Below are 22,567 nucleotides of genomic sequence, written 5' to 3' on the forward strand. Positions count from 1 at the left end.
ACAAAAGGCAACTGTTACGCAACACTTTTCTCACTGCAGTTGAAAACAAAAAAAAAATCAGTACAACAAGCACAATCGTACATGCAGTTTACTCAGTGTCACAAAACGACCAGAAACTGTAGTTCGCATCACAACTGCTGTTAACTAAGCTAATATCTAGCTAGGATGCTAGAGAAATGAAAAATACAAGTAGGCCCCTAGGCTTACTTAATTTTATCCAAAATATTTGGACTTCGTGGATTAGTCTGCGGGCCGCACAAAATTGTTCGGCGGGCCGCAAGTTTGAGACCCCTGGTCTAAAGAATCCTTTCATCATCATTAACAACCAGGACATTGCACTGTCCTGGTTGCACAAAATAACATCGTCTTGACGACTGATCTGCCTGGTGGAAATTCCTGGCAAGGAAATGAGAAAAACCCAGAGATGGAAAATGTACTGGAGTGATAGTAAGATCCCGTGAGCAGCCCTTGCCTGAGGCGCTCGTCCCGAGATGGTTGTGGCTCCCAGCCAGTGTCCTCCTCCCCCTCCTGGCTGCAGCCTCCAGGTCCTCTGCACAAGTTTCTCCATCAACTGTTTATATTGGTCAACTTTCTTAAATTTATTTTTGGAGCGACAGAGAGGAAGGGTGAAAGGAGGAAGCATTCATCTGCGGTTCCACTTAGTTGTGCATTCACCAGTCACTTCCCGTGTGTGCCCTGATCGGGGATGGAACCCACTACCTTGGTGTTTCCGGAGTCTCCAACCGACTGAGTTAGCCAGCCAGGGCCTCTCCATCATTTTACTTATTTTTATTTTAGAGAGAGGGAAACATTGATTTGTTCTACTTATTTATGCATCCATTGGTTCATTTTTTTATGTGTCCTGACTGGGGATCAAACCTTGGCCTGTGGGGACAATGCTCCAACCCAGTGTTTTTCAACTACTGGTTGGTGGACCAGTCTGCCAAAAATTTCATGCCAGACGAAATTGTTAACCATGAAGATTATAGACTCAATGATCTTAGTCAAATTCGCTTATGCTCTGGGCAATTTCTGCCATAGTCATCTCTGAAACAATTCTATTTTCACCGGTCCTGAAGTGTAAAAAAGTTGAAAACCACTGCTACCCACTGAACTGCCCAGCCATGGCTTCCATCAATTTTTATTTTCCTTCATGCCCACTTCTGATGAACAAAAATCTCAGAGCCTGCCTGCCTTTCGCAAACTTTGGTTTCTGGGGTTTGTGCTTAAAAACTAAATAAAAACCGAGCTTAAAATTTGTTTTCAAATATAAAATTGTGCTAGGGACCGTAGTTTTTTGGACTGCATTTCACGTGGCATTGGATGGCTCAGAGTCCTGTTCTGATTTGAAGCTGAGAGAATACGGGACACCTAGCTGGCCCCAGGCGTCAAGTTCATCTGGAGCGTCTCCCCTCCCCCTTTTCTAACCGGACTCCCTTCTTGCTCCTCTTCACCTGTTTGCCTGACACCTTCTTGTCCTACCGTCCTCCCCATGAACCTTCCTGTGGTGTCCTGACCAATGTTCCAAATCCCTCTCCCCCCTTGTTCCAAAGCTCTCGTTCCCTCAGTTAAACGGTACGGTCCCTTCTGTCCACCGAAAGCGTTTTGTACAACTTTCCTCGATCACTTCACACTTTGTATCTTTTGTGCTACTTCATTTTAGAATCCCACCTGCTAACAGTGACTATGAACAAGTCCCTTAACCTTGCCCAGGAAATAAGAGATGTTGATAATTCAGCTTCTGCCATCTCCCTGGAAGGAGTCACCGTGCCTGGAAATCCCATAGATTCAAGTAAATGCAAAGACCCACTTGATGTACATATTTTATAAATCAAGGAGATGTTTTCGTGGTCCATATAAAAATCAAAAGTATGTATCAAATATCAGAATTTGAAGGTTTAAAAATGAAATCACTGGTATGTACACTTAGGAAATCACATTAACCAAAAAAGACAGTTATCCCTGAAATGGAGACAGGCCTGGGAATTCTGAGTTGCTTCAGTCCATCTCCACAGCCTTCTCTCACACAGGCCCATCCTGAACTTCTGGGTTTAGGAATGGTCACATCTGCAGGACATTCATGAGCAAGTTCTCTAAGGAGTCCAAGTTCACTGAGGTCCGGCGGATGAGTTCTGTCAGCTGAGCCAAACCCCCTTTTACACAGATGGAGAAACCAAAGTCCAAACACAATCCACGTTACACAAAGTTTGAACATGATTACAATGAAAACGCATACTTCATCCACAGGTTATTACTCGGAAAACACTGGTTTACATACAGGTTGTCTGGGTAGTGGGTTGGGACACAAATTGTACCCCAAAGAACGCGGGGTGTAGAGGAAGCACGCTGTCAGAACGAAGGGCGCTTCAGGCAGAAAGGGGAGCGTGAACGAGGAAACATCTCTGAGTGTTCAGTCAAAAAGGCCCTTTCTGGGAGGGAATGGCAGAGGGGATGGCAGGTCACCCGGAATGTCCACGACCCAGAACAAACAGGCAGTACACAGGTAGTGAGGCTTAGGGCCTGACAGAGGACTTGGAATGTTCTCCTTAGGGAACCGAGTATTTCTGCAGGCAGGGAGGGGACAAAGGGTTATAACAATGCGGTGGGTTTTAGGGGAGATTTAGGGGAAACAGGTTAACTTCCAACTTGTTCATTTAAAGTGACCATTGGGCATCCAAAGAGGTGGGGATGATAGCAGGTGGCTAATGAGGTAATGAGGCAAGGTCTGAGGGATGGATAAAATAATGAACAGAGAGAGATCAGCCACTCACTAAGCATTCATCACAGGGCTTCTCTGTGTCTTAGGTAAGGACGGAAGCTGGGGTCCAGTTATGAGTAAGACACACAGCTTCTGCGTCTTGGAGCTTACGACTGAATGGAGAGACAAGGGCCATTCACCAGTCATTTAAGTGCAGTAGTGGTAAATGCTACGGAAGAAAAGCACCAGGTCTCTGAGCCCTGACAAGGGCTGGCTGTAAACGAGGGGCTGCAGAAAGCCTTCCTGTGCAAGTGATGCTCGAACCAAACCCAGAAGGACAGCTAGGACTTACCTACATGGAGTGGAACAGTGTTCTCGGCAGAAGCCAGCAGTTCAAAGGGACCAAGGCTGGAAGGAGGACGCTGGAGCATGGGTGGGGGTGAAAACAGGACGGCATCAAGGTCACCAAGTACAAGCAAAGATACCTAGCTAAGACTTGATGATGGCTTATGGAGTCGAAAAGGAGATCAACCTGGAGCCTGACCAGTGGTGGCGCAGTGGACAGAGTGTCCACCTGGAATGCTGAGGTCGCCAGTTCAAAGCCCTGGCTTACCTGGTCAAGGCACATAAGACAAGCAACTACTATAAGGTGATGCTTCCCGCTCTTCTCCCACTTTCTCTCTCTCTCCTCTCTCTAAAGCCAACAAATCTTTTATAAAAGGAGATCAATCTGGCTGCAAAGAACAATACGGGGAAATGAGGTGAACCAGAGAAAGGCAGTTCTTGAATACCAAGCCAAGAAACTGAGAGTGGAGAGGAGGGGTAATCAGCAAGGGAAACACATGATAAAAACAGTTCGCACATTCAGCTGGACTTCCACGTTTCAGTAACAGTTTAAAAAAAATTCGTAAAAAAAAAGTCAAGTGATTTACAAATTCCAAATAAGCAGAGTAAAATCTTAGAAAAACAACATACATCTACAAAAGAGAAATGCAGCTAGTGACAGAAATAATGCGGAACGATAACCGTACTGTGCTACAAAGCCTCACAGTTCTTGACGAAGTCCGTTTTAAAGCAGTCCTTATTTTCTAAATCTTCCTAATGTCAAAAGTACACGAATCGGGTTAGAGTTGATTCCGTTACAAGCGATACTTTTATTGGTTCCTCGTGGAGACGATACTCAGTGTGCACCACTCTGTTATTCACCTGGAAGAGAAAAGCACAAACTATCCACAAGCAAGTAAAGCCCAGAGCAAGAAGCCTTTCAGTAAACCGCACAGGATGAGAGGGCAGGATTCTGACCCCACCAGGAAAACACGCCAGCGTCACTGTAAGGAGATGTTCCAACAAGTGCTTGGAACAGAGCCCTATGAGATGGACGGATAGCTGGATGGAAGAGTTCCCAGACCTGGGTTCGGTCTCAAGCTTGCCCCTGGGTAATACCAGGCCAGGTAGTAACCCTTTCTGAGCCTTGGTACTCATGGCAAAATGAAAGCATGGGATTACCTTATGTCCAAAGCTTCCAACAGCTGCACAATTCCAGGGGTGATGGTGAGCACACCTGTCGTCTGCTAGCTAAGCTGGAAGTGCCTTTAATGCAAAGGTCGCCTCATGCTCATTTCTAGACCTTTTCTCACCGGCATCGACTCAGCAAGTGCTTTAACAATGGAGGCTGGTCAATCAAATCTTTTTTTTTTTTTTTTTTTTTTTTTTTTTTTTCATTTTTCTGAAGCTGGAAACAGGGAGAGACAGTCAGACAGACTCCCGCATGCGCCCGACCGGGATCCACCCGGCACGCCCACCATGGGGCGACGCTCTGCCCACCAGGGGGCGATGCTCTGCCCATCCTGGGCGTCGCCATGTTGCGACCAGAGCCACTCTAGCGCCTGAGGCAGAGGCCACAGAGCCATCCCCAGCGCCCGGGCCATCTTTGCTCCAATGGAGCCTCGGCTGCGGGAGGGGAAGGGAGAGACAGAGAGAAAAGCGCGGCGGAGGGGTGGAGAAGCAAATGGGCGCTTCTCCTGTGTGCCCTGGCCGGGAATCAAACCCGGGTCCTCCGCACGCTAGGCCGACGCTCTACCGCTGAGCCAACCGGCCAGGGCTATCAAATCTTAATAAACATTGTTTGGCAAAGTTTTTCATTCAGCATTAAGCTAAAATGGATTTGTCTTTCCAGTTCATTAAAACTCTCTTCAGTAGGGGCCTGACCTGTGGTGGCGCAGTGGATAAAGCATAGACCTGGAACACTGAGGTCCCCCGTTCGAAACCCTGGGCTTGCCTGGTCAAGGCACATATGGGAATTGATGCTTCCTGCTCCTCCTCCCTTTCTCTCTTTCTCTCTCTTTCTCTCTCTCTCTCTCTCTCTCTCTCTCTCTCTCCTCTCTAAAAATTGAATAGTCTTAAATAAATAAATAAATTTGTCTTCATTATGGCATATTCCTGAGAAACTATTCTACAGAGAAACTGAGCCATAGGAGAGGTCTGGGAATATGGTTGGAATGACCATCAAAACTGTCTGTAGTCCCTCCCTTTAGTATTTTTTCTCAAAAGCTTACCTAAATGAGGTAAACAAAAAACATTTTTTAGAAAGCTGTTAAGCACCATATATCAAGTATTAACAATATTTTTAAAAAGTAATAAAAATAAAATAGATACCATCCCTTGGGGAGGTGAGGAGTGATTATTACGTAACTGTGATTAGGGCATAAAGGTAGCACTTGGCCTGGGCTGGAAAGCCAGCTCTGCCCTTACTGGGTCTCCATCTGCGAGAGCAGAAGCCAATCCCAATACTTGCCTGAGGGGTGTTAGAGATTAAACAGATTAATATCTGGGAAGCACAGAGAACAGAAATGTGCACAGTGAGCCATGCAATGAATGCTACTATTGCTATTCCTGTGCTCCTTTACAGCCCTCCCTTCCTTCCTCCTTTCCTTTCCTTCCTCCTTTCCTTTCCTTCCTCCCTCCCTCCCTCCCTCCCCTCCTTTCCTTCCTTTCCCTCGTTCTCTTTATCTTTTATTTATTACTTTTTAGGTGAGAGGAGGGGAGATAGATAGACTACCACATGCACCTTGACCAGCATCTACTCAGCAACCCCTGTCTGGGGCCAATGTTCGAGTACTAAGCCTTTTTAAGCACCTGAGGCTGATGGGCTCGGACCAGCTGAGCTATGCCTCAGCGCCCAGGGCCACACTCTAACCAATTGAGCTACTGGCTGTGGGAGGGGGAAGAGGAAGAGAGGGGGAAGAGAAGCAGATGGTCGCTTCTCCCGTGTGCCCTAACCAGGAATCGAACCTGAGACATCCATACACTAGGCTGACGATCTATCCACTGAGCCATTGTCCTGGCCACAAATTTTTCTAATTAAATCTCTTTGGGTATAAAAATTCCAGATTCAGAAGAAAATTACTCTTCTAACCTGATGATAAACCACTATAAATCGGGCCATTGTCCAAACTACAGTTCACGTATAAATCTGCTACAATTCTTGCCCACTCTTTCATTCAGTGAACACTGACCACGGGCTACAAGCTGGGGGGGGGGGGGGGGAGCACATGCCAGCCAGTGTTAGCCTTTAAAGAAGTTCTCAAGTGCTTCCCTTGCCTAGGGCAACTGAGTCAGGCCAAAGCCAAAGCCGGAGCAAGACATCAGAGCAGACAGGAACATCAAAGCTCACTTAACAGCCTACTCACTCACATTACCAATGAATAGGAGTCACTATGAGTTCTCCTCGGCATCCGGCTCAGCCGTCTCTTCTGAACTGCGCTGCCGTGGTCCTCTAAACCCACAACCAGCCCATTTTTTTCAAGCAGCTTTTCAGTATTGATCTTGTTTGCATGGCTAAGGTCAATCTTGTCATGCAAACTTTCTCATCAAGTGCATTATCTTTAGAGCGAGTGAAGCACAAGGTCCCTTGGAATTTACTTACTTTAGTGAAAAAGTCGGCGAGGTGCCACTTATTTCCACACTCTCTGAAGACTTCAGTCATCGCTGCGATCATCACAGAGCCATTGCGGGGGTGCCGTAAAGCAACGTGATCTACAAATTAAAACAAAAACATTTCGTCCATTTTCCTCCTCTACTTGCACTAATTGTTCTTGTGCCTACAGTTAAAGCCTAGAAAAATGGCTTTTTTAAAAATGGGAGACAGACAGAGACAGGCAGGAAGGGAGAGAGATGAGAAGCATCAATTCTTCATTGTGGCAACTTAGTTGTTTGTTCATTGATTGCTTTCTCAATTGTGCCTTGACTTGGAGGTTACAGCAGACCGAGTGACCCCTTGCTCAAGCCAGCGACCTTGGGCTCAAGCCTGCAGCCATGGGGTCATGTCTATGATCCCACACTCAAGCCAGCAAGTTTGGGGTTTTGAACCTGTACCCTCTACGACCCAGGCTGACGCTCTATCCACTGCGCTACCGCCTGGTCAGGCTAGAAAATGGCTTTGAATTGAGAATACAGAAAGTGTGTCTGGGACCATAACAGACCCGGGCACTCTCCTGAGACTCCCAGGGGATTTATCATAAAGAACACAAAACCTCTCAATAGGGCATACTCTTAATATGCATTTTTTAAATGAAAGCCTTCAAATACACACAAAAGTAGAAAGCAATGTTTAACAAATCCTCATATAACCATCCCTCAAATTCAATGGTTATCATTATTTTCACCATTTGCTTCATTTTATCCCCTACAATGTTTTTCTTTCTATTTTTTTTTATTGCTGACTTTTACTATAGCATTTTAAGCTAAATACCCCTAAATACCAGTACACCCATATGGAATTTATTTTGGAGTCCTCAAAAGTTTAATTGCTGAAATTATTTTATTAGATTAAAAAACATAAAACGTGCGTGTCTTGTACTGAAATTCAATGGACATATCGAAACTGCAGCCTCCAATAGTAAATCTGAGTTGGAAATGATAAAAACAGGACATCTTTGCAACCTCAGGGTTGGCAAAGGTTTCTTAGAACACAAATATCATAAACCATAAAATGAAAAATTGGTAAATTGGATTTAATCAAATTTTAAAGCTTTGCCTGACCAGTGGTGGCAGAGTGGATAAAGCATCAACCTGGAATGCTGAGCAGATGAATGTAAACTTCATTCATTCAACAAAATCAGAGTCCAAGGTATCTTGTCTTGACCCTTAATTATTCCTTAATAATTCTGATTAGTCTGTTAATTCTATGAAGAAAAAAAAGAACACTTTGGAATTCAACTTAAAGATTAATTTGGGAAGAAACCTGTCATTTCTACGGTATTGAAATTCCCCATCCATGAACATGGTAGTCCCCTCATTTATTCAGGTCGTCCTCCATGGTCTCTCAGGCCAGTTTTATTTCTCCTAATAAAATTCCTGCTTGCCTTCTGTTAGTCATTCCTAGACATCCTTCACTAAAACACGAAAAAGAATACATCTTTTTTTCTTTTCTTTGTATGTTCTAATTTATTATTGCCACTGTTTTCAGAACTATTGATCTCTAGAATACTGATCCTTACACCACTTTTCCTTACCTTAATGCGTTAGCCAGGATCACCCAGGCCATGTTGGACAGTAGTGGTGACAGTGGGCATGCCTGCCTTACATCTAACTTAAAAAAATCTTACCGCTTCAATTACCATTGATAATTGACAATCACGGGTACATATTGTAAGTATACAATCTAATAAGTTTGACATATGTAAACTTCAGCGAAACCATCACCACAATAAAGATAAAGAACTCACCCCCCCCACACACACACACAGTGTACTCGTTTCCCTCCCACTCCGTCCTCCACTGTCCCCATGTATACATTGGTTTGCGCCTTCTACAATTTTATAAACACAGACTCCTACAGGATACACTGTATCTGGTTTCTTTCAGTCAGCACAACTATTCTGAGCTTCAGCTATGTTGAAGCACATATCAGGAGCCCATTTCTTTTTAACCCGAGGAGTATTTGAAGTAGGATATACCATGAGTTGCTTGTCCATTCACCTGTTGATAGTCATTGGGGTTAAGAGTTTTTGACTATTTCAAATAAAGCTGCTACAAACATTCATGTGCAAATGACTCTGAGGACATAGGCTTTCATCCCTCTTGGGTAAGTAACCAAGGAGTGGAATCTTATATCTAATGTTAATGGGGGACACTGTGATTGTCTCACCATTCATGGTGTTTCTTCCTCCATCGCTGCCCTTACTTCCTTTGCCTCACTAACGTTGTATTTTGACTTTCATGATAAAAACAGCTAAATAAATATTCTTGACCATGTACCTCTATCTTCTTTACATTTTCCTGTCCAATCCACCCCTTCAGCACAGAAGATTCTTCTGGACTTTAACTTATTAGTAATAATGACAATGTTATTAGCAAAATATACTAGTAATAACAGTAGCTAATTTTTTGGTATTTGTTATGCCAATTGTTATGATCAGCACAACACCTGCATTACATAATTTAATGTACATAATATCCTAATGACATAAGTAAATTTTATTCTCATTTTACATGAAGAAACTGACATTTTAAGAGGTTGAAAAATACTGAAGGTCTCAAGGACAGCAAGTGGCAGAGCTAGCTTTTGGGCCAACACCATTCTCACGTGAGAGCCAACGATGTTATTTATTTGTGGTATTTTGCTAAAGGTGCCAACCCGCCATTTCTGAAAGCAGGAGCCATTTTCTGAAGGGAGATGGAGTTAACAAAAATTTCTCCTTTGAAACATCAATTTGAAAAGCACAGTTCATTTTTTTTTTTAAGATTTTTAAAATCATTAGGAATAACCAAAACTCTGGCACAACGTCTATTTCACCATCATCTACCTTCACGGCCTTACCTGGCTGGGTAGGATACACGATGAAATAATCACTGAATGTGGGCAGCCTCCCCTTCTCTGATATGTCATCTGAGTCCATGGGTTCATCGTCTGTTTCAACACCATTATCTCTTTTCTCTGTTGTTTTTTGTGTTAATTTTATTTTTTTGGAGGAATAAAGAGACAAACTAAAATAATCCATCACTGACACCAGGCACCCTTAATAAAAAGTTGTCACAAGCTTCTATCTCCATGAGAGAGATATAACCACAAAAAGCTGCCCTGGCCGGTTGGCTCAGCGGTAGAGCCTCGGCCTGGCGTGCGGGGGACCCGGGTTCGATTCCCGGCCAGGGCACATAGGAGAAGTGCCCATTTGCTTCTCCACCCCTCCCTCCTTCCTCTCTGTCTCTCTTCCCCTCCCGCAGCCAAGGCTCCATTGGAGCAAAGATGGCCCGGGTGCTGGGGATGGCTCCTTGGCCTCTGCCCCAGGAGCAGAGCATCGCGTCGCCCCTGGTGGACGTGCTGGGTGGATCCCGGTCGGGCGCATGCAGGAGTCTGTCTGACTGTCTCTCCCTGCTTCCAGCTTCAGAAAAATACAAAAAAAAAAAAAAAAGCTGATTGGAAGTTAGTCCTGCAGACACCTGCAGTCACACGGATGGTGGGACACCCGTGGAAATTACACACACCTCAGAATCTGCGGCTCCCAGATCTACCTCATAAGGTCAGCGAGTTGGACTGTTCCTCAGCTCAAGTTAGCAGGTCTATCTCAGGCAAGATTTCCAATTTCACCCCTCCCTCCCAGCTCAAAGTCCCTAGTATACTTCACGGCTAGAGCTACATCAGCTAAGGGTCCTCTAATTTAAAATATATTATTTACACGTATATATCTTCAAACTTACTTATTTTTCTTCTCTCTATCCTTAGTTCTGAGAATTCCCTAAAAACATGACTATTCCAAAGAAGTCTCCACTTACCTCCTCTGCAGGCCTGGATTATAAAGATCTTTGGTTTCTTGTGAAGCGCTGGACAATTTTTATTATTAAACATTTCAAAAATGTCTTCCAGGCTGACTCTGTCATCACCGTTTACTTTAATAAAGCCCTTTTCTCCATGGGCCATAAGAGTGACAAGGCAACAGCTAATCTGATCTTTAATTTCATTTAACCCATCACGAAATGATGTTAGTTTATCACGTAACTCCTGTAAAAGAGGTTAATGTATTTAAAAGAACTGAAGGCGGGGGTGGGGAGGACCAGAAATGCCAGAGGTGGCCCCTTTACTAAGGGGACCCAGTGAGATGATACACAAACACACCTACGTCTCTAACGGAGCATGAAATATGCATCACTTGCCTCTTCCTTTCGGCTGCTCTTAGAACTCGTTTGATTTCTTCTCGTGCTACTGGTTCTGGTCTGACAAAATTAGGACATTTCCAATTGTCTACCACAAAATACAACAGAACTGTAGCTCCCCAAAGGGTTCATGTATTTAGTTCTCATCATTAACTTATTTTAATATATAAAGCTTATTTTTTTATCAAATCAATACGCTTACTAAGGTCAGTCAAAGGAAACGGAGGAGTCCAGCCAGTAACACACACCTGCCAGAGTCCAGCAGCAGATGTCATCAAAATCCACCCACAGGTGGCTGCGATCACGACCCTCATACATGTACTAAAGATCCTACCCATCTCAAGGAAGCGAAGTAAAAACTGAATGAAGTTTAATTATTGGAAACAAAGAGCTAGAACTTATTATAGATGGACAATATGATTATCTAAAATTTAAAATAAATCATCTAGAAAACTATTAGAATTAGAGATCATCGAGTTGACTGGGTATAAAATTAACTTACACAGATCTATTGCCCCAATCACCCAGCAATAATTATATATTATATATTATATATGTTATATATACAATGTATATAATATACAATATATCTAATATAATCATTTAAGCCACATAGCGGAAAAGGAGATCCCATTCGTGATTACAACAAAACTAAAATACCTCGAAAAAAAACCTAACAAGGAATATACGTTACCTAGATAATAAACAATAAATAAATCTTAAAATCTTTGGTAAGCCTGACCAGGCGGTGGCGCAGTGGATAGAGCATCGGACTGGGATGCGGAGGACCCAGGTTCCAGACCCCGAGGTCGCCAGCTTTTGCAAGGGGTTACTTGGTCTGCTGAAGGCCCACAGCAAGGCACATATGAGAAAGCAATCAATGAACAACTAAGGTGTCGCAACAAAAAACTGATTATTGATGCTTCTCATCTCTCTCCGTTCCTGTCTGTCTGTCCCTATCTATCCCTCTCTCTGACTCTGTCTCTGTAAAAAATAAAATAAAATAAAATAAAATAAAAAAATCTTTGGTAAAAAGAAAAAATAAAGACTTTGATGAAGAGGTAACATAAACTATGACGTGCCGATGCTTCTACGTAACGTGAGTCATGGTATTAATTTGCTAATTCATTCCAAATTAATCTCAATTTAATGTCATGTTAATCAAAATCCCAAAGGATTTCGGTAGAACTTAACCAGATGATTTTCTAGGCCATATAGACCAGAATATTCTCAAGAATACCAAGCACGCTCAGAAGAAAAAAAAAAATGGGCGGGGACAGGTCCTATCAGACATCAAAATGTACTACAGAGTCATGGTTAAAAAAACAACAGTGGGCCCTGGCCAGTTGGCTCAGTGGATAGAGCATCAGTCAGCCTGGCATATAGAGGTTCCAGTTTTGATTCCTAGTCAGGGCACACAAGAGAAGTGACCATCTGCTTCTCTTCCCCTGCCTCTCCCCCTTGTCTCCCTCTTTCCCTCTCGCAGCCAGCGGCTGGACTGGTCTGAGTGTAGCCTGGGCACAGAGGATAGTTCAGCTGGTCCCAGCACATGAGCCTCAGGCACTAAAAATAGCTCAGTTGATTCCTGCATACAACCCATACCGGAGTTGCTGGGTGGATCCCAGTCGGGGCACATGTGGGAGTCTGTCTCATATCTCCCCTCCTCAAAAAGGAAAAAAACAACAAAAAAATCCTGAGAATACTGGCATAACTATAAGCAAATATATGAATGGACTATTTTAGAATCCAGAAATCGTTTCAAGTACTACATATGTAGTTTATGATAAGTGGAATTTCAAATATCTACGGAAGGATGTATCATTCAATAAATGTTGAAACAAATGACTATCCATTTGCAAATAAAGTTAGACTTCTTATGCCACACTGTTACAAAAAAAATTTTTTTTCCTGCCTGACCAGTCGGTGGTGCAGTGGATAGAGCGTCAGACTGGGATGCGGAGAACCCAGGTTTGAGACCCCAGGTAGCCAGCTTGAGCGCGGGCTCATCTGGTTTGAGCAAAAACTCACCAGCTTGGACCCAAGGTTGCTGGCTCGAGCAAGGGGTTACTTAGTCTGCTGAAGACCCGCAGTCAAGGCACATATGAGAAGCAATCAATGAACAACTAAGGTGTTGCAACAAGCAATGAAAAACTAATGATTGATGCTTCTCATCTCTCCGTTCCTGTCTGTCTGTCCCTGTCTATCCCTCTCTCTGACTCTGTAAAAATAAATAAATAAAAATTAAAAAAAATAAATTTTTTTCCTTAATTGGAAAGGCATGGGATTTAATCAAGACATAAAAAAAAAATAGACATAAAACCAAGAGCCAACAAACAGAAAGATTGAACAGTTTACTCACAAAAATTAAAAGACATCCTTATGACTTAAGACAAAAAGTCAAAAGGCAAATCACAGGGTAGGAGAAAAATATTAGCAATATATTTAACAAATAAAGAGTGTACAGGAAAATAACCACAGTATAAGAAAAAGAAAATCCAGTAGGAAAAAAGGCCAAAAGATGTTCAACCAAACTAACGAACTAGAAAATGAAACTTGGAAGGAACAGTGGAATACTTTTGCCAGTAGGGTTACTAAATATTTATAAATAAATGCTGCAGGGATGTAGCAAAAGAGGCTACTCCCAGACCTTTGGGAGAAGCAAAAGAGCATTAGCAATATCTACCCTCTTATTGCAGGAGTCAAAGGAGGACAAAAACGCCCAAACAATTTGATGAAGGAAGTAGGATTTATTTAGCCGGCAGAGCAGCGCGACCCCAAAAGAGGCAGCCAACCATGTGCTCCCCGAAGTTAGATTTCTTACATCTTATATACCTTTTACAGAACACGGGTTTTCATGCAAGGGACTCGGGTCCCTTTGTATACATCACTCTCCTGACTTCTGGAGGGGAGGGTAAGTTTCCATGGGGTAAGGGGTTTCCAGACCACGGGTCTCAGCTGTGTACAAGTCCTGTTCTTGTTTGTTTTTTTTGTTTTGTTTTGTTTTTTTGTATTTTTCTGAAGCTGGAAACGGGGAGGCAGTCAGACACACTCCAGCATGCGCCTGACCAGGATCCACCCAGAACACCCACCAGGGGGCGATGCTCTCCCCATCCGGGGCGTTGCTCTGTCGCAACCAGAGCCACTCCAGCCCTGGGGCAGAGGCCAAGGAGCCATCCCCAGCGCCGGGGCCATCTTTGCTCCAATGGAGCCTTGGCTGCGGGAGGGGAAGAGAGACAAAGAGGAAGGAGAGGGGGAGGGGTGGAGAAGCAGATGGACGCCTCTCCTGTGTGCCCTGGCCGGGAATCGAACCCGGGACTTCCGCACGCCAGGCCAACGCTCTACCACTGAGCCAACCGGCCAGGGCCAAGTCTTGTTCTTCTTGCTTTGTTTTATAACCAGCTCCAGGCTACCTTTCATAAATTACTGTAGTTCATTTAAAACGGGCTGACTCAATTACCCCTGCAGGTTCCTTTCCCTTGCACTCTTTCCTTTTCTTCCTTCTGAGGGGGAGGGCTGCCCCTCCTTCCTCACTCTGAACAGGAGGGACTTGACTAGAAATCATGTCATATGGAAGAGATTCTGGCACAATCCTTGGGGAAAATAAAGGAGTCTGTTTTTAGTGTTGAAATAATAATAAAATCGAAATTTACTGAGCACTTAACTATAAGCCAGCTACTATTCTGATAACTTTAATATATAGAAGCTCATTTCATCCTCACAGTTGCCTACCAAGGTAATTTACTGTCATTACCCCCATGGTAGTGATAAGGAAGTATAGTCATTAATTTAAGGCAGGGTTTCTAAAACTATCGTACCATTGACATTTGGGGCCAAATCAGTCTTTGCTCTGGGGGGCTGTCCTGGGCATTGTAGGATGCTGACCAGCATCCCTGGCTTCTACCCACTGGATGCCGTTAGTAACTCCAATTGTGACAACAAATAGTGTCTCCAGACATTACCAGATGTCCTCTGCAGGACAGACCACCTTAAGATGAGAACCAGATTTAAGGTAATACAACTTGTAAGAGTCAGGATTCCAACTCAGGCAGTCCGCACTGCGTTCACAGCCCTTCTGCTGTGCAGCTCCTTGATGTTCCTAGCGGTGACTCCTGGGATCTTTTTTTTTTTTTTTTTTTCTTTTACAGCGACAGAGAGAGAGAGTCAGAGAGAGGGATAGACAGGCAGGAACGGAGAGATGAGAAGCATCAATCATTAGTTTTTCATTGCGCATTGCAACACCTTAGTTGTTCATTGATTGCTTTCTCATATGTGCCTTGACCGCGGGCCTTCAGCAGACCGAGTAACCCCTTGCTGGAGCCAGCGACCTTGGGCTCAAGCTGGTGAGCTTTTTGCTCAAACCAGATGAGCCCACGCTCAAGCTGGCGACCTCGGGGTCTCGAACCTGGGTCTTCCGCATCCCAGTCCGACGCTTTACCCACTGCGCCACCGCCTGGTCAGGCTCCTGGGATCTTGAAGAGCTTCCTTATGTCACTGTCCCCAAATACCAGCAGTTCTAGGCCATGGCTGAGCTAGGATCAAAGAGATCAAAATGGAGTTCCCACCCAGCCCACACTGCTCACCAATCTTATTTTTTCTGTGTCATCTAGTCAAGTCACAATGCAATTCTGTCCAGGACTCCTAGCGACCCTCTTCCTAACCCTCCACATGGTTCCTTACACAGGAAGTCCCACCAGGTTTTCTGAAAGCAGGTGGGCTGCAGTGCTGCTGGAATTCCTCTAGCTGGCCCCCTGCTGACCTCCCCAAGCGGTTGCCCCGGGCCTCCCTTCTCCCAGATGCCCTGGACCTTGTTCACACTAGACTCACAGCTCCGTCCTGGGGCTTCCTTGCCCATGCTGCCTAGGGCAATGGTCCCCAACCCCCGGGCCGCGGACTGGTACCGGTCCGTGGGCCATTTGGTACTGGTCCACAGAGAAAGAATAAATAACTTACATTATTTCAATTATTTCCGTTTTATTTATATTTAAGACTGAACGATGTTTTATTTTTAAAAAATGACCAGATTCCCTCTGTTACATCCGTCTAAGACTCACTCTTGATGCTTGTCTCGGTCACGTGATACATTTATCCGTCCCACCCTAAAGGCCGGTCTGTGAAAATATTTTCTGGCATTAAACCAATCTGTGGCTCAAAAAAGGTTGGGGACCTAGGCCCTAGGATAACTACTTGAGTTTCCTTTTCCTCTTCAACTACACAGCCCTAGCTAAGAATAAAACCCGAGAGGTCCTGCTTGACTAGAAGGGGAGCTGGGGGATCACACACTTAAGGTTACAAACAGATCACTGCTAAGCCGGTTATCCTGGGAACCCTTTTACCCTCTTAAAAAAAAAGAGATTATAATATCCAAGCCACAATTTTTCATTTTTGTTGTTGTTACCTTTTTGTCAGGGTCGGTGCACGACATATATTCAAACTGGCACTGGCCAAGCCAATGCTCCATGAGCAGGACATCCTGGTCAGCCCCTGGCCTGTTCTTCTTCACACACATGAGGAAAGCCTGCCGCCTGCCACTCAGGTCATAATGGTCCTGTTTGCCAGCAAAGCCAAGAAAGACTTTTTAAACCAAACCGCATTCAGAAAGCCAAATGCACCGTAGACAGCTGACCCTTGAACATCGCTGGGGTTAAGGACACCCACCCTCTCAACATTTATAGGTGGAAAATCCACCTATAGCTACTACAGTCAGCTGTCTGCATACCTGGGTTCCCAACTGCCACTTGACCCTTGAACAATGCGAGTTGGAACTGCACCGGTTAACTGAAAACTCCCTGTGTAAGTGCTCCCACGCAGTTCCAACCCGAGTTCTTCGGGGGATGACCGGAATATGAAACAATGAGTTTCCTCTGGGATTAATGGCAAGGTTTTCCAGTTCAGGTTTGGAGCACAACATTAAGGGCCTGCCTCTCTTACCAGTTCTTGAATTAGAATCCTTTCAAACACCGTTCTCAGACCTGGACTAATACAGCCAATCTCAGAAAACCCCTACACATCACTGCCAATTTAAGGGACAGGGCAGGAAGAGGAAAGTGGCAGATGACAACCCAGGTTTCCAGTCATCAAAATCCGGAATGTGGGACATTGTACAGGACAAATAACCTGGTTTCTTCAACAAACAAACAACTAGAAAATGAAAGAAGCAGTTTAAAAATGAAGAATCTTAAGAGACAAACAGTCAAAAATAATTGTGTAGACAGACCAGAGTTGTGATTCAAACAAACCAACTGTTAAAGACATAGGAACCAGTCAAGAATTCAAACGCTGACTGCATCTCTGCCAAGTTTTAGGAGTTTGTTTTTAGGTAGTATAAGGGTATGATGGTTCTATTTTGGCGGAATAAAAAGTCTTTCTCAGAGATACCTACTAAAATAACTTATGTGTAGATGACAGGATATCTGGATTTCCTTTAAAATAGTTGGGAGAGGGAAGCAGACAGGAAGGAGACTGGCCATTATGTTGCTAATTGTGGAAGAAGATGGTACGTATACAGGGCTGAAGTTTGAAGGGTTCATTTTTCTAGTCTTTCTACTTTTGCATATGTTTCAAATATCCATAATAAAACTAAAAAGAAAGAAAGAGAAAAGGAAAGACACCCTAAGACCAGGCAAACATTGTTTTATCTCCAGTGTCTCACCTTCTGTACAATGGAGATAGTAACAGGGAGGGGTTTGGTTCACGCATGCACAGTGGTTTTCACTGCCGAATGTGCAGCTTTTACTGTTAAAACAGCAGTGCGATCTGACCCCGTGAGACAACCACACGGGTAGTCATTCTGAACAGGAGCAGCACCCACAATGTTCAAATGGTGGCTAAATACTAATTTGACTAACTAACCACAGTGTGTAGTGTTGGAGTAAGAGTCAAGATATTTACCAAATCACTGTCCACACAGTCATAGCTTCTCTTTAGAATTTTTTTGGGGATCGCTGAATGAACTTTCATGGAAAGAGAACAGAAAAAGAGCATTATTATTTTTTTTCCTTTTTAATCAAGCTGTCCCCAAGAACTTCAATTGCTTCTTACTTTTTTTGGGTCCAGGAGGCTTCAACCTCACTTTAGAACGGGTTCCTTGGATTAGAAACACACCCTCCCGAAGACGTGAGGCTGGATACCTTAACCAAAACTCCCTTAGACCCCCGTCAGGTTCCGGAGCAAAGACGCCCAAGTCAGAGATTAAAAGGACAAGGACTAAATAATAAATAACATTATGCACATGCACTTCCTGACAAGGAGACCAAGACATCAATCAACAGAACGTGAAGTAGCGTGACCTGTGGTGGTGCCGTGGATAAAGCACCAACAACCTGGAATGCTGAGGTCACTGGTTCAAAACCCTGGCCTTGCCTGGTCAAGACACATATGAGAAGCATTAACTACAGGTTAATGCTTCCCAGCCCCCACCCCCCTCTAAAATCAATAAATACAAAAAACAAGATAGAGTAAAGGAAATAGACCCTATTTTACTCTTTTATTCAATGTAATATCTTAGCATGCAATTCAAATATGGATTGGCCTACAGTGTGTAGCAGCCATGACATTGTGTAGTTTGGATGATTCTGAGAAAGGAAAAAAAAAACCCACTTTGCCAACAGCAAGTGACTCACAGTCTACTGGGGTGATAAGAGTGCTCTAGGTAAACAACTGAGCGGGCGGAGGGACAACAGAAGGCTTGCTGTGCAGGTGCAGTAAAGAAAGGAAGAATCAAAAGGGGCCCTGTCTATGGGCAATTCCAGTTCTCATCCATAACTACCTACAAAAATCAGCGACAGGGCACAGGCCACCTGCAGTACACGTTAGTGTCCACCTCAAAGCCTCGCATGTAAGTGCCTCTTTCTCTCTCTCTCCCCACATTCACTCACATGTTATACACACATTCACTTATTAAATTGTGGTGGGGGTGCAGGCTAAGCTCCCCCAACCTGTTCCATACTGCATTTCTTGATACTAGGCCACATCTTCCCAGATTTATGGCAAACGGGCTAACGGTGTGTGAGAAGGAAACCTCCCCCAAACAGCCACTGGTGATATGGCAGGGCGGTTGCAACAATGGATTGCTCTCCGTATCATTTAAAACCATCCCACATCACAATCACTTGGAGGTAATTGTTATAAATGCCTCTCAGGCTTGCTGAGTCGATCCGATTTCCCAGCTCACCGCAAAAGAAACAGTAGACCCTGAACGCTACTCTTTAAGTGGACACTCGGATCTCCCTAGCCTGGAAATGGCGACTATCTTGTCCGCTATACCCGAACTCCCTCCCATGTTCCGCCGCAGGTTCAATTGTTCCCTTTGTGCTCGCCACGCTCCAGGCGCGGATCCCGCTTCCCGAGGCTCATCTGGGCGCAGAGATGCCCTTCGGGACGGGACTGGCCCGGCCCGGGAATCCCCGGGCGGCGGAGCCAAACCCCGCGCACACCGAGGACCCTTCCCGCCAGCGTTCCCAGCCCGGGGTCCGCGGGCGGCGGGACCAAACCCCGCGCGCACACCGAGGGCCTTCCTTCCCCCCCGCCAGCGCCCCCAGCCCGGGGGTCCCGGGCGGTGGGGCCGTCTCTGCGCTCACCCAGGCGGGCGGCGGCGGCGGAGTCGCTCTGCCAGAGCGGCAGCAGGTCGGTGCGGGGCAGCTGCCGCAGCACCTTGCTGAGGACGCGCGGCGCGGCGCCCGGCGGGTAGTACTTGGCGAGGAGCTGGGCCAGCCCGGGGATGTTGCTGCCCTCCAGCTCCAGCCGCAGCTGGCTCATGCGCGGCTCCTCGTCCACCTTCTTGAGGCAGGCGCGGAAGTTCTTCAGCTCCAGCGGGGTCAGCAAGTCCAGGGTCTTCTGCACGCGTTCCTGCAATTCCTCCATGGCCAGCGTAGTCTGCAGAGGTAGCCGGCGGCCGTCGGACCGTGAGACAAGGCCGCCCCCTAGGCTTCCCTCCATCAGCGTTCAACCTTCCGGCCGGGCCAATCCGCGGAGCTCTCAGCCCCGCGCGGCACACACACCTCCCGTCTCCTCTTTGTTTTGAAAAGAGACGGCGTTTCCGCTTGACTTACAGCAGCGGCCGGGCCCCCAGGGCCACCGCCAGCAAGCCGCTCCGGCCCTCTCTCTCCCGGCCCCACCCCCGCCTGGAGCCACGCCTCTCACCCCAGATCCCCTCTCCTTTCCCGAGCTCTCCCGCCACCCCAACAGGCGCCTGCTTAACCCTTGGAGCTCCGGTTGGGGGTTACAGCATGGGGACTCCTGCAGGGCTCCTCCGTGGTTCTTTGCCTTGGACTGCGCGTTAGGATCACATGGGGAACTTTTAGAACTCCTCGTGCCCAGGGCGCATTCTAGCTTGAAGATATTAATATCTCTGGGTGGCAGACCCAGCATCAGTCGTTTTTAAAGCTCTCCAGGTGATTCCAATGAGCAGCCAAGTTTGAGAACAACCAATCTTACTCTCCAGGGTGTTTATCACCCCCCTAAGCCGATGGTTCCCAAGGAGAGAGAACTTGGAAGCTGAATTAACGCCTAGAGGCGGTTGCATTCAAAAGCTGAGACTTGATCATTTGATGTCAGCAAGAAAAGTTAGAAGTGCACACCCCTCCGCGCGTGCGTGGAGGGGGCATTGCCTTGGTGAGCAGATCTCAGCTTCCAACCCCCAGAGCCATTATTGCTAGGTTCCCCGGCCTGATTAGGCCCACAGGAACTGACTCTGTCTAATCACGGTTTGCCCCAAAATTACTTCCCTTTTGAACAGCTGGTGGAAGAATCTCAGGGCCTTATTTGAATCCTGATTCAAAATAACCAACTATAATAATTTCTGAGACAGAAAAATGTGAATATGAGCTGCATATTGCATGATATGCAAAAAAAAAAAAAATTAACTTTTTCCAGGTGGGATAATAACACTGCAGCTATGTAGGAAAAATGTCCATAGCTTTTAGAGATACACACTGAAGTATGGGAAGGTGAAAGGGGTGACGTCTGGGATCTGATTTTAAAAGCTTCACAAAGGGAAAATGGGGGCGGAGTGGAAAGACAAAGACTGATAGAGGCCTGATGATTGTTCCCGGAGTGATGTGGGGGAAAGGCCCAGGTGCCGTTGCTTCACTCTTGTGATTGTTTAAAACATTTCACAATAAAAAAGAAATATTTCATAATATATTTTTGGAAACTGAGTATAGGCAGCTTGAACAATTTGCCTTAAGTCTGAGGCAGCCAAGAATGAATCAATACAAAAGAATGAAATAAAAGTCGCTGTGCAATGTTTACAAAGCCAGCTGATGCTCATTAGCCACTTCCTTCCTGAACCCAGGACAGGAAAAACAAATTCTCGGGGTCTGGGATATGCAGACCCCAGGGTCACTTGTGCCTGGAATCAAGTTCACAAAGGCACATTTCAGTCTTACCTATGTTTAGAGAAAATTAGACGATTTCTCCAACCCTATGATTATTTGCCCCCAAAAGAACAAATGAAGAGCTTGGAAGGGGTCTATAGTGGCTGAAAATCACCCGCCAAGTGTAACAAACATGAGCCAATCTGCACTGGGAGGAAGCCTGCAGCTCTGGGCCTCTCCCTGCTCCTCCCCCTCATCCCTGTCCCTCCCCTTGGGGGCCTCACTAACATTAGGTCCAAAGGCCCAAGATGAGAATCAAAGGAAACTGAAGAGGCCCTGAGAAAGGACCTGAACACCCTGGCCAAGTCCCAGTTCTCAGCGGGCAGCCACTCCATCCGGTTTGGGTTATAACCTACCTTCCCTTCATTCCTATCCCAGCACACCGTTTCCAGTCCTGAGTGCCCCCTGCTTTCCCCAGTACACGGCTTCGCACAGGGCACCAAGCACTGGTGACTGGGTGCCACGCTGAGATTAGTGTCCTGCTTTGTTCTCTCCTATACTCTTCCCATGTTATCCTTTTTGAGTAGGGCATTTTAACCTAACACCTAAAGTATATGCTTAAATTTACAAATCTGGGCGACAAGGAACCAGAGCCTTCCGAGCGGGGCCCCGCTGACACCATGAATTCAGACGTGTGGGATCCTGAACTGGGACGGTGAATGTCTGTTAGAAACCACCGCTTTGCGCTGATTTGGAAACTAACACTTGGCTCGTGTAACACTATCACCCTAGGGGAAAGAAACATTACTGTCCCTATAGCCTACATTTTCAAGTTTCTAATGAGTGGAGAGGCGGCTTACAACCTGGGCGGCCTGGCTCACAGGCCTTGTTCTTAATCAGACCAAACTTCCCCTTTCTGCTGCTAAGATAAGTAACGGCCCTTTCCTAAGCTTGAAAGTCGTTAGAAAAGGATGGGTGCCCATTAGAATGGTTATAGTAACAAGTGTTGAGGACATGGGGAAATTGGAGTTCTGGTACATCGCCGCTGGGAAGGTCAAAGGGTGCAGCCACTTTGGAGAACAGTCTGGCAGTTTCTCAAATGGTTAAATGAGCCTGACCTGTGGTGGCGCAGTGGATAAAGCATCGACCTGGAACGCTGAGGTTGCTGGTTCAAAACTCTGGGCTTGCCTGCTCAAGGCACCTATGGGAGCTCATGCTTCCTGCTTCTCCCTGCCCTCTTCTCTAAAATGAATAAATAAAAAAATAAATAAGCCTAATTACCACCACACAATCCAGCAGTTATACCCCAGTAGATGGGCCCAACAGGGGTGGGCAAAAGTAAGTCTACAGTTGTGAGTACATGAAAGTTTATTCTTATAATTTATAGTTATTTGTATTATGTGAA

At 45.5% G+C, this 22,567-nt stretch overlaps 1 protein-coding gene across 1 annotated transcript; it reads right to left on the reverse strand.

Moving 5' to 3' along the window:
• Positions 1 to 1,818: 1,818 nt before the first annotated feature.
• Positions 1,819 to 20,030, reverse strand: LOC136314435 (caspase-14-like). The gene is made up of 7 exons (XM_066245330.1): positions 19,426 to 20,030; positions 17,738 to 17,799; positions 16,245 to 16,394; positions 10,472 to 10,697; positions 9,519 to 9,635; positions 6,624 to 6,733; positions 1,819 to 3,904 (listed from the first exon to the last, which is right to left on the reverse strand). The coding sequence occupies exons 1-7, from the start codon at positions 19,781 to 19,783 to the stop codon at positions 3,803 to 3,805; spliced, it is 1,125 nt and encodes a 374-aa protein (XP_066101427.1). The 5' UTR covers positions 19,784 to 20,030; the 3' UTR covers positions 1,819 to 3,802.
• Between the last annotated feature and the right edge of the window lie 2,537 nt (positions 20,031 to 22,567).

The sequence above is a fragment of the Saccopteryx bilineata genome, chromosome 10 (assembly GCF_036850765.1).
Source record: "Saccopteryx bilineata isolate mSacBil1 chromosome 10, mSacBil1_pri_phased_curated, whole genome shotgun sequence".
Taxonomy (NCBI): domain Eukaryota; kingdom Metazoa; phylum Chordata; class Mammalia; order Chiroptera; family Emballonuridae; genus Saccopteryx; species Saccopteryx bilineata.

Excerpts from the sequence above, each read along its gene's own strand:
- LOC136314435 (XM_066245330.1), bottom strand. The coding sequence starts at position 19,783 with ATGGAGGGAAGCCTAGGGGGCGGCCTTGTCTCACGGTCCGACGGCCGC. Across the intron at positions 16,395-17,737 it reads ACTGTGTGGACAGTGATTTG|GACCATTATGACCTGAGTGG; the intron begins GTAAATATCTTG and ends GCTGGCAAACAG. Across the intron at positions 3,905-6,623 it reads TCGCCGACTTTTTCACTAAA|GTGAATAACAGAGTGGTGCA; the intron begins GTAAGTAAATTC and ends TTTCTCTTCCAG.